The sequence below is a fragment of the Dipodomys ordii genome, unplaced genomic scaffold, assembly GCF_000151885.1.
Source record: "Dipodomys ordii isolate 6190 unplaced genomic scaffold, Dord_2.0 Scaffold36, whole genome shotgun sequence".
Taxonomy (NCBI): Eukaryota; Metazoa; Chordata; class Mammalia; order Rodentia; family Heteromyidae; genus Dipodomys; species Dipodomys ordii.
Window position 1 is genome coordinate 4,940,876 of NW_012267252.1, and position 12,199 is coordinate 4,953,074.

At 39.9% G+C, this 12,199-nt stretch overlaps 1 protein-coding gene across 1 annotated transcript in view; it reads left to right on the forward strand.

The window, feature by feature from the left end:
- Btrc (beta-transducin repeat containing E3 ubiquitin protein ligase) overlaps nucleotides 1-12,199 on the forward strand; it is a 165,268-nt gene that overhangs the window by 30,775 nt on the left and 122,294 nt on the right. Inside the window, exon 2 of the mRNA XM_013017590.1 lies at nucleotides 3,135-3,191. Within this exon, the coding sequence (XP_012873044.1) occupies nucleotides 3,135-3,191 (57 nt within the window). The remainder of the gene's footprint in view (nucleotides 1-3,134; nucleotides 3,192-12,199) is intronic.

Genomic DNA, 12,199 nt, shown 5'->3' on the forward strand with positions numbered 1-12,199 from the left:
AGAAAAAAAAGTTTCATGGACTTTCCTGCCTAGGCTAGCTTTGAACCATGATCCTCAGATCTCTGCCTCCTAAGTAGCTAGGATTACAGGAGTGAGCCACTGGCACTGGCGTATGTTTAACTTTTTGAGGAAACGCCAAACATTTTTTTGCTTTTGCTGAACCATTTTATATTCCTGCCAATATTGCACAAGAGTTTGTTTTTCATTCACATTCTTCCTAGCATCAATTATTTTCTACCATAGGATTATTTTGTACTTTGATGATAAAGCACCTTTTTAATATATCTGGATGGCTTTTTATTCTTATTTTTTTGAACTGCCACCTTACTGTGGTGTGTGGAGGGTTTTTCTGTATGTCTCATTCTGTGTGTGTGTGTGTGTGTGTGTTTGTGTGTGTGTGTGTCTCTGTGGAGGGTTTTTCTATATTCTTATTCTCTGTGTGTGTATGTTTTTGTTGTTGTTATTGTTGTTTTGGGGCCTGAACTCTGGGCCTGGGTGCTGTCCTTCAGCTCTTCAGCTCAAGGCTAGCGCTCTCCCACTTGAGCCACAGCGCCACTTCTGGCTTTTTTGTTTTTGCTTATGTGGTGCTGAGGAATCGAACCCAGGGCCTCATGCATGCAAGGCAAGCACTCTACCACTGAGTCACGTTCCCAGCCCTGTGTGTGTGTTTTATACCTCTTCTAGTCCCCCATAAATTCTTCTGTTTCTTTTTTCTTTTTTCTTTTTTTGCCAGTCCTGGAACTTGAACTTAGGGCCTGGTCACTGTCCTGAGCTTCTTTTGCTCAAGGCTAGCGTTCTACCACTTGAGCCAGAGCACCACTTCTGGCTTTTTCTGTTTATGTGGTACTGAGGAATTCAACACAGGACTTCATCATGCATGCTAGGCGGCAAGCACTCTACCACTAAGCCACATTCCCATCCTTCTGTTTCTTTTGGTAAGTAGCTGCATTATTTTTCTCTTTTATAGGCTGGAAAGTACCTCCATATAAAAGGATATAGTACATTTTAATTTTTATCTTGTTTCCTTCCATCAGGGATTACATGATTTGCTTTGTTTATAGTCCATTTTTTTTTCCTTGTCTGAGATTGGAATTCAAACTTTTGATCTATCGTTTGTGCTCATAGGCTGATGCTCTATCACTTGAAGCTTGGGTCCAGTGGCACCCCCCCCCCTCACCCTATTTATTTTTGTTGTTAATGGGGCTTGAACTCTGGACCTGGGTGCTTTCCCTCAGCTCTTCAGCTCAATGCTAGTGCTCTAACACTTAAGCCACAGAGCCACTTCTGGTGTTCTGGTGGTTGATTGGAGAAGTTTCATGGTCTTTCCTGACTGACCTGGCTTTGAACTGCGGTCCTCAGATCTCAGCCTCTTGAGTAGCTAGGATTTTCAGGTGTGAGCCACCAGCACCTGGCTAGTCCCCAGTTTTTAAAATATATACTCCATACCCCACACATTTTATCTGATTTCCTTAATCTAAGGCTTAACCTATGGTGTGAGGCCAAGTTTGATCCAGTTAATATCCTGTGGTGGAAGCCAAACCTTTTATTCATAGCCCCTACTCATTTAGTATGCTATGTCCTCATTTTGCTTACTTTGACTATACACAGATTTCAATTAACACAGTGCACTTAAATAATATCAGTTCTTGCTCCACCAATATGTTTCAACTTTCAACTGCCATGGTATGTTAACTGTAACTTTGTAAAGAAAAAACTTATTTGCTAGCTCTGAGTCCACAAATCACTATGTGCAAACGGATGTAGGTTGTGATCAGTCAGTTAGTCCAGTCTGTTGATGTTAACAGATTAACATCTGTTAATCAAGTTCATATGTAGATGCCAGTGTTTAGATTCACTGTTTCCTTGTGTGATATTTTGCAAAAAAAGATAGATAAAAGTGGGAATTAGTTAAAGATGAAGAATAATAACAAAACTTGAAGTGTTTTCTTGTGTTTTGTTTTTGTTTTTGCTGGTCCTGGAACTTGAACTTGGGGCCTGGTGCTGTTCCTGAGCCTTTTTGTGCTCAAGGCTAATGTTTTACCACTTGAGCCACAGTGCCACTCCCAGCTTTTTCTGAATAGTTTATTGGAGATAGGAGTGTTGAGTGTCATGGATTTTAATATCTGGGCTGGCTTGGAATCGGGATCCTTAGATCTCAGCCTTTGAGTAGCTAGGATTACAGTTGTGAGCCACTGGCCTGGCCAAATATTGAAGTTGGAGTGAAAGATGAAGTCAAAGAAAAAATAGCTGACTACAGTGATGTTGATACTGCCATCATTTGGTAACCTCCAGATATTCAGAAGAAGTTAGCAAAGTTGAATTTATTAGCCTAAATAAATGAGGAAATTGGTTATAAAAAAGAATATGAAGATTTCCCAGAGGAAAATTTTTACATTAAGTAAAAAACTTCACATAAAAAGTTCTCCTGGAGCTATTTCACAACATTGAAAAGGGAAAGGATAAAATGTTAGTAGATGACCTCAACAACAGTTGCCAAGGTACAGTAAAATTGCTTGCTTTGTATGTTTGTAGGAATTCTGTAGGTGGGTGCTGATTCTAATCAGTGGCCATTTCAAGCCAACACAGGCAGATAAATCCACACACACACACACAAAAAAAACAGCAAATAAAATGGAGGTGTGGCTCAAGCTATAAAGAGTCCCAGCCCAGGGAAAGTGGCTCAGTGGTAGAGCGCTTGCCTTGCATGCATGAGGCCCTGGGTTCGATTCCTCAGCACCACAGAAGCAAAAAGAAAAAAAAAGTCCTAGTGTCGCTGTGGCTCATGTGGTAGAGCGCTAGCGTTGAGTTGAAGATCTGAGGGACAGCGCCCAGGCCCAGAGTTTAGGCCCCACAACAGGACCCAAAAAACAAACAAACAAAAAACAAAAAGAGTCCCAGCTCAGAGTAGAAAAAGCTGAGAGACTTGACAATTGTCATCAACTTTTTTGAAAACTTGTGGTTGCATCTCTTTATGGTTACCTGAGTGACTTTTGCCCACCCTGCTTTTCTTTACAGGATTCTAAATGTTCATTCTGTGATTTTCTGTATGTTAGGTTGTCTTCGTCATTTTCCCATCCTTGATCTCTGGTTCAGCATAGTGATTTCTTTCTTTTCTTTTTTTGTTTCTGCTGCAGCCTGACCCCTGGTGCCACACCCAGATGCCGAGGGGGCTCAAAGGCAGAGAGAGCAAGGTGATTTTTCTGATTTTCATGTTTATGAATTCTCACTTGCTCTATATCTATAATCTTCTCTTAAACCAATCTAATACATTCTTCTTTTCCCTATTTTTTTGTTATTAAGTAGTTGTACAGAGCTTATAATTCCCTATGTAAAGTTATGAGCACAATGTTATTTTGATCAGTGTCATCTCTTCCTTTGTCAAGTTATATAGTTGAATTTTTACATAATGTACATTGAATATAATAACTACATTAATATATTAGTGCATTAGTACATTCTTAATTTCAATTTTTGAAATTTATGATTATGATTATTTTTGGTGCCAGTCCTGGATCTTGAATTCAGGGCTTGGGCTAAAGTTGAGTTGTTCCTGAGGTTTTTTTGTTTTTTTTTGCCAAAGGCTAGCACTCTATCCCTTAATCCACAGCTCTACTTCCTTTTTTTGCAGTTTTTTGCAGCATTTTCCTGTCCAGATTGACTTTGAACCACATCCTCAGATCTCAGTCTCCTAAGTAGCTAGGATTACAGGTGTGAGCCACCAATGCCTGGCAAACATTAATAGTAGAACTCATCTTAATAGTAAAATAATTTAACATTACAGTGTCTATATCAAACCAGTCTAGTGTATTATATTTTTTCCTGTATTTACTATTTGTGTTCATTTATCTCCCTAAAATGGGAAGACAAATTGTGGCTGGGGATGTAGCTAGCATATAGTGATGGTTTTGATTTCTAGTACCAAAAAAGGAAAAAAAAATTAAAAGGAGTGAAAAATAACTAAGAGCAGGGATTTGTAATAATGAATCTATGGATTTTAGAGATGTGTTGTATATTACTTATCTAAATTTGTTTATTCTATTAAAGTAATACACAAAACTAACAATAAAACTAATACATTACAATCTTCAGATTGTAATGGTTAAGTGAAATAGTATAAATAAATAATGTACATAATGCCTGGCAAATAATTTTTGCCTGATAGTTTTCTTGTTTTTGTTTTGTCAGTCATGGGATTTGAACTCTGGGCCCGGCGCTGTCCCCAAGCTCTTCAGCTCAAGGTAGCACTGTACCACTTGAGCCACAGTGCCACTTCCAGTTTTCTGGTGGTTTTTATTGGAGATAAGAGTCTCATGGACTTTACTGCCTGGGCTGGCTTTGAACCTCGATCCTTAGATCTCAGCCTCCAGAGTAGCTAGGATTACAGACATGAGCCACCAGCTCCCAGCTACTTGATAGTTTTTGGATCTATCTTATCTGTGTACTTCAGACATGAAAAATAAGTATTGATTTTTTTTGTTTTGTTTTGTTTTTGGGTCTGGTTGTGGGGCTTGAACTCTGGGCCTGGGCTCTGTCCCTCAGCTCTTCAGCTCAAGGCTAGCACTCTGCCACTTGAGCCACAGCGCCACTTTCGGCTTTTTTTCTTTTTGCTTATGTGGTGCTGGGGAATTGAACCCAGGGCTTCATTCATGCAAAGCAAGCGCTCTACCACTGAGCCACTATCCCAGCCCATAAGTATTGTTTTTATGGGTACTAGTTTATACTAGTTTATAGTTCTCAGAACATTTCAAAATATAAGTGTTATTCATGTCAGCCTATTCTTGACAGATAATGATGCCACTGTGCCTTTATTTAGTTTTACATAAGTTTGTGCAGTAGCTCTATGTGAGATATACTCATCCTATATGACAGGTGAGAGTTTCAGTTTTGGGATGAATTGAATAGGAATTCTTAAAAGGTAGTTACTAAATTTGTATAGGTTGGAGTATGAATGCTTGGCAGGAGAAGCAGTTCTCTTGGCCAGGATTTTTTTTTTTGGTCGATCATGGGGCTTGAACTCAGGGCCTGGGAGCTGTCCCTGAGCTACTTTGTGCTCAAGGCTAGTGCTCTACCACTTGAGCCACAGGGCCACTTCCTTGGCCTGGATTTTTTTTTTTTTTGTCAGTCGTGGGGCTTGAACTCAGGGCCTGGGCATTGTCCCTCAGCTCTTCAACTCAAGGCCAGCGCTCTACCACTTGAGCCACAGCGCCACTTCTGGCTTTTTCTGGTTATGTGGTGCTGAGGAATCAAACCCAGGGCCTCATGCATGCAAGCCAAGCACTCTACCACTGAGCCACCTTCCCAGCCCTTGGCCTGGATTTTTTTAGTTGATAAAGTAGTGAAAAGGGAATTCTTCTATTCTATGGCTTAAGGATACATAAACTCTCAATGCAGCAATCTTTTTATTGTTGATTATTATAGCTTCTATTACTCCTAGAAGTTGACCATAAGGGACTTGAGTTTAGGAGATTTTGTCTTTCAGCTTTTATATAGTAAATGCTGAGGCCAGCCCTTTGCCTATAGGGCCTTCAATCAGTGAAGAGGATCTGTGACATTACTTATGGCAGTCAAGTATTGGGGGAGGAGTAGAGATTTTCAGTGTTCTTTGTATAAGTGAATTTGTATCAATGAATCTGATAGACACTGAATACTATATTCTTGGAACACTAGAGGCCCTTTGTTGTTGTAACATTTCATTCTATCTGATTCTTTCAGTAATAGAAATGTGAGCGCATACATGTAATATATGCTTTTTTTTCTCTCTTTTTTTTTTTTTTTTTTGCCAGTTCTAGGGCTTGAACTCAGTGCCTGGGCACTATCCTTGAGTTTTGAAGCTCAAGGCTAACATTCTACCACTCGAATTACAGCACCACTTCCGCTTTTTCTGTTTATATGTTACCAAGGAATCAAACCCAGAGTTTCATGCATGCTAAAAGCACTCCATCACTAAGCCATATTCCCAGTCCTTTCTTTTTTTGGGGGGGGGTTATACTTTTAGAGTCTCTTAAACTTGTATGCACAAACTTGTATGACTTCAAACTGCTGTTCTCAGATCTCAGCCTCCCAAATAGCTAGGATTGTAAGGTGTGAGTCACCAGCACCCAACCAGCAAGCCTGTGAACTTTTAATTGGATAAACATGCAGTTCAAATTATTTAGTCTCTCTCTTTAGTTTTATAGAAAAGAGTCAGTTGAGTGGAGTTAGTTGGAAAATGATCTGAAGAAACTATGTAGAGACCTATAAACTAATCATACTTTGTTGTAGTTTTTGAGATTGCCTAGAAGAACCATCTGAGTATCTTAAAGTTCTTTAACAGTTAGAAATTAAATTTATTTAAACCTGAGAATTTAGTTGCTGGTTCTGGAGTATACCTTAACCATTTATTATTATTTTTAATAAAAAATATTAAGGGCTGAAAATGTAGCTCAATAATAGAGCATTTTCCTACCCAGCATTCATGAAACACTGAATTATATTCCTAATTCCCTCCTTCCTAACAAGCAAACAATTATAGGGAGATTTTATTTATTTATTTATTTTTGTTGCGGGGCTTGAACTCTGGGCCTAGGCACTTTTCCCTCAGCTCCTCAGCTCAAGGCAAGTGCTCTACCACTTGAGCCACTGCGCCACATCCAGGGAGATTTTAGAAATTTAAATATAATATACAAGGAGAAACAAGGGAAGCTTAAAGCTTTACATTAGAAACTATGCTTTTCAAACTTTTTAAAGATATAAAAGGCCAGGCACTGGTTGCTCATAGCTGTAATCCAAACTACTCAGGAGGCTGTGATCTGAGGATTGTGGTTCAAAGCCAGCCCGGGCAGGAAAGTCTGTGAGTCTCTCTCTTTTTTTTTGGTCCAGTCGTGGGGCCTGAACTCTGGGCCTGGGCACTGTCCCTCAGCTCTTCAGCTCAAGGCTAGTGCTCTACAACTTGAGCCACAGCGCCACTTCTGGCTTTTTTCTTTTTGCTTATGTGGTACTGAGGAATAGAACCCAGGGCCTCATGAATGCAAGGCAAGCGCTCTACCACTGAGCCACCTTCCCAGCCCCAGTCCGTGAGACTCTTATCTCCAGCTAACCACTAGAAAACTGGAAGTGGCACTGTGGCTCAAAGTAGCCTTGAGCAAGAGAGGTTAGGGACAGTGCCCAGGCCCTGAGTTTAAGCCTATGACTGACTCCCTTCCCCCCCAAAATCAATTAAGGACATATATATTAACATACATTAGTTGTATGGGGAGGGGTTGTGATATTTCCACACATGTGTACAATGTATGCTGATGAAACTTACCCTCTCCACATTCTTCTTTGCCCCATATTTCCCTCCCTTTTTAAAACAATTCCAACACCTTTTTTTGTTTTTTCATGCATGCAAACCGCTTTAACTATATTCATCCTTATTCACCAGCTAGAGCCTGTTTTACTTTCCTATCATTAATATTTTAAACTATGTATTGTGTCATGGAGTTTTTTTTTTAATTTTTTATTGTAAAGATACTATACAGAGGGTTACAGTTACATGAGTGAGGTAATGAGTACACTTCCTCTTGAACATTGTTAGCCCCTCCATTGTTTTCCCCCTACCATCCCCTCCCTCCCTCCCTTCCCCGAAGTTCTTTTTTTTTGATTGTGATTAAGTGATTACATAATTTCTAAGTCACAAGTTCATTCTAACTTTCCTGGAGCAAATGTCTATCACAGTCTGTAATATATAACAGTGTTCACATGTTATACACCATACATGTGATCAGCAGCATGGGGATATTTAGTAGTGGTTCAACCAGATGAGCAGGAGTTCTTTGTTTCTTAAGTCCTGTTAGTTTTGTCGTATCACCTAACATTTTGGATTTAGCATCCACTTATCAGGGAGACCATGTACCGTTTGTCTCTTCGCTCTTGGCTTACCTCGCTCAACATGATTCCTTCTAGCTCCATCCATTTCCCTGCAAATGCCATTATTTTGTCATTTCTAATGGCTGCATAATATTCCATTGTGTATAGATACCACAATTTTTGGATCCATTCATCTGTCGTGGGGCATCTGTGTTGTTTCCATGTGTCATGGAGTTTTAACGTGGTATTTGCATATGTGTATGTGTATATCAGAATTACCCCCTCCCCCTCCCCACACACTTTTTTTTTTTTTTTGGTGCCAGTCCTGGGTTTGAGCTCAGGGCCTGAGTGCTATCATGAGCTTTTTTTTTTTGCTCAAGGCTAGTACTATATCATTTGAGCTACAATGGTTAATTGGAGATAAAGTCTCATGGACTTTCCTGCCTGTCTGGAGTTTCACATTGGTCCTCAAATTTCAGCCTCCTGAGTAGCTAGGTGTAATTACAGGTGTGAGCTACCTGTGAAGAACCCTTTCTATTGCTTTTTTCTCTTTCAACAGCTTTCATTATGATTCCTTATATTAGAGGACATGTTTATTAGATGATGAAAGATAGGTAGGGCAAGTTTTGTTTTTTGGGTTTTTTTTTTGTTTGCTCTATCAGAATGGCTGTAAAAGATATAGGATGTAGCTGGGCACTGGTTGGCTCATGCCTGTAATCCTAGCTGCTCAGGATGACATGGTTCAAAGCCAACCCAGGAAAGAAAGTCCTTGAGTCTCTTATTCCAGTCAACCACCACCAGAAAACCAGAAGTGGAGCTGTGACTTAAAGTGATAAGTGCTAACCTTGAGCAAAAAAGCTCAAGGACAGTGCACAGGCCCTAGTTCAAGCCCCATGACCAGTCCCCCCCCCCCAAAAAAAAAGATTGTATATGGGAATAGTAACCAAAACGGTAGTCCTTTCCACTCTTACTTATTGCTTTGAATTTTTACCCCTTCATTGTGACAATGCTGTTAACTTTGAAGGGAAAAAGGTAGAATAGAATTTTTTTTTTTTGGATCTGGTCATGGGGCCTGAACTCTGGACCTGGGCGCTGTCCTCATCTCTTCAGTTCAAGGCTAGCGCTCTATCACTTGAGCCACAGCGCCACTTCTGGCTTTTTTTTTTCCTGCTTATGTGGTGCTGAGGAATGGAATCCAGGGCCTCAAGCATGCAAGGCAAGTGCTCCACCACTTAGCCACCTTCCCAGCCCCCTAGAGTAGAATTTACTTATTTTGTTTATATATATATATATATATATATATAATATTTTTGTCAGTCATGGGGCTTGAACTCTGGGTCTGGGCACTGTCACTGAGCTCTTCAGCTCAAGGCTACCACCTGAGCCACAGTGCCACTTCCGGTTTTCTGGTGGTTTATTGGAGATAAGAGTTTCAGGGGCTGGGAAGGTGGCTCAGTGGTAGAGTGCTTGCCTTGCATGCCTGAGGCCCTGGATTCGATTCCTCAGCACCACATAAGAAAAAAGCCGGAAGTGGCACTGTGGCTCAAGTGGTAGGGCGCTAGCCTTGAGCTGAAGAGCTGAGGGACAGCGCCCAGGCCCAGAGTTCAGGCCCCATGACCGGACCAAAAAAAAAAAAAACAAAGAGTTTCACAGATTTTCCTGCCCGGGCTGGCTTTGAACTGCGATCCTCAGATCTCAGCCTCCTGAGTAGCTAGGATTACAGGCGTGAGCCACAAGTGCCCGGCTTTCAATAATAATTTTTTTTCTGAAGAGATAAGAGTTTCGTGGCTGGCTTTGAACCACAATCCTCAGATCTCAGCCTCCTGAGTAGCTAGGATTACAGGCATGTGCCGCTGGCACCCAGCTTGTTTTTTTGTTTTTTTTTCCCCGTCGTTCATAAAGCCTGAGCTCTGGACCTGGGCACTGTCCCTCAACTCTTCAGCTCAAGGCTAGTGCTCTACCACTTTGCCACAGCACAACTTCTGACTTTTTCCTGCTTCTGTATTGCTGAGGAATTGAACCCAGGGCCTCAGGTATGCAAAGCAAGCGCTCTACCACTGAGCCACCTTCCCAGCCTAATTATATTTTTTTGCCAAAAATTTTAAGTTGCATTTACCAGTATAGGTAAGATTGTTACAATACTAACCAATTTGAAAATTAGTTTTTAAGTTGAACCATAATATATAAAATATTACAGTAATGTGTACATCTGACTATATTCAAGTGCAGTTTTCATACCCATACCAATTGTCTTATAATACCAGGGAATGCATCCTCTGTGTGGTGTTTGCTAGTTAGCTATTTTGAAAATCACACTGGTATTTTCTAGTTGCTTCCCAAGGTTTGTGTGATTTATTATTGATCAAAATTTTATTTTGGAATTTTAGTTTTAGGGGGTAGGATAAACCCTTTCAAATTTTTAATTGTTAGAATAGTTTTGATGGAGGTTAGGCATGCAGAAATGAGAGAAAGCCTTAGAATTAGTAACAAAAAGGAAGCTCATAATATTCTTATGTAAAATGGGCGAGACAGTTCACATGAGGAATACCTTGAAAACTTACCTCAGAACACTCACAAATAGGAACAAGTAATGTATATTTTAAGAAGTAAGATGAGTCCCATAGTCTGTGAATGAAGCCTGTCTGGTTAGCTTCTAGACACAGCTATGCTGTGCATAATTCAGCATGGCTTAGAGTGTGAGCCACTGACCTCCCTGAAAGCATGTGGGAAAAATAACAAGCTATCTCCTAATTCCTACTTTATCACTATCTTTTACCTTCTTTTTCCTGTTCTGTATTTTCATACTCTTTTTTTTTTTTATTTCTACATCTTCTTTCCCCCCATGGGTTGTGGAGCTTGAACACAGGGCCAGAAGGAAGAAGTTCTGTGCCTAGGTAGCAAAAGGTCTGGATTCTAGTCTCTACTTCTCTATTTTCTAAATTCATGAGCACATCAGATGTGTACCTAATTTTGTCTCAGTATGAGGATAATGATCTGAAGACAATAGTATAGGTCAGACCATCTTTTGTTTTGCCACGAATTGTATCAATTATAGATGGTGTGAACAGTGAATATCATATTTTCCCTCCTAGTATTAATTTTCACTAGAGTGTTTAAAAAGTATGATGACATTAAATTTTCAAAGTCTGTAAAGATTAGTGTTGTGTAAAATGGCTTCTTTATTAAAAATGTATTTGTTGAGTATGTTAGGTTAATATTGTAGTTATTAGATTATAACAGCACTTGAGAGTTGATGTACAAAACCTCAGCCCTGGAATACTTGTAGAGAAACATGAACAATACAAAAATGTTTCTTTAATGTGTAGTGTCTTCTAAAGTTCTTTTTTGAAAAACTTTTTATTGTTACTTAAAGGTGATATACAGAGGGATTACAGTTATATAAGTCAGGCAGTGAGTACATTTCTTTTTGGACAGTGTTACCCCTTCCCTACTTCTAAAATTCTTAAGTGTAATAATAATAGTGTTACTAGAAATTGTGATTTCTAATTTTTTGGTTTTTCTGTTTTTTTTTTTGCAATGGAATACAATGTATTTATACACACACTTTTTCATTTGTTTAGAAGATTTAACACTACAGCTTTTTGGGTTCTCTTTCTCTTTCTGCCCTTGTTTTCCTTGTTTTCTTCTGCTGGTTGGTTAGTTTCTTGCTTCACCTCTCCCTCCCCCTTTAATCCATCTGGAAAGATGAAGAGGCAGCTGCTATGGTAACCATGCATTTTGGTTAATGAATAGACTAACTACATGTAAACTCTAAAACATGTAAACTCTACAGTTGTTTGCTATAAGTACTGTGGAGATGCATTATTTTTCTTCTAAAGACACTCAACAGGGGCTGGGAATGTGGCTTAATGGTGGAGTGCTTGCCTAGCATGCATGAAGTCCTGGGTTCGATTCCTCAGAACCACATAAATAGAAAAAGCCACAAGTGGCACTATGGTTCAAGTGGTAGAGTGCTAGCCTTGAGCAAAAAGAAGCTCAGGGACAGTGTCTTGGCCCTGAGTTCAGGCTCCAGGATTGGCAAAAAAAAAAAAAAATCACTCAACTTCCTTGTGTTATTTTGTTTTCTAATTTTCCATTCCTAATATTGTAATACTACCACAGAATATTCACCTTTCTGCTTAGTCTGCACAATATTTCACCCTGTGATCATTTTTTGGGGGGAGGGAGGTTGTCATGGGGCTTGAGCTCAGCCTGGGTGCTGTCCCTCAGCTCTTCAGCTCAAGGCTACCCCTCTACCACTTGAGCCACAACACCAGTTTTCTGAGTGGTTTATTGGAGATAAGAGTCTCATGGACTTTCCTGCCTGGGCTGGCTTTGAACTGTGATCCTCAGATCTCAGCCTCCTGAGTAG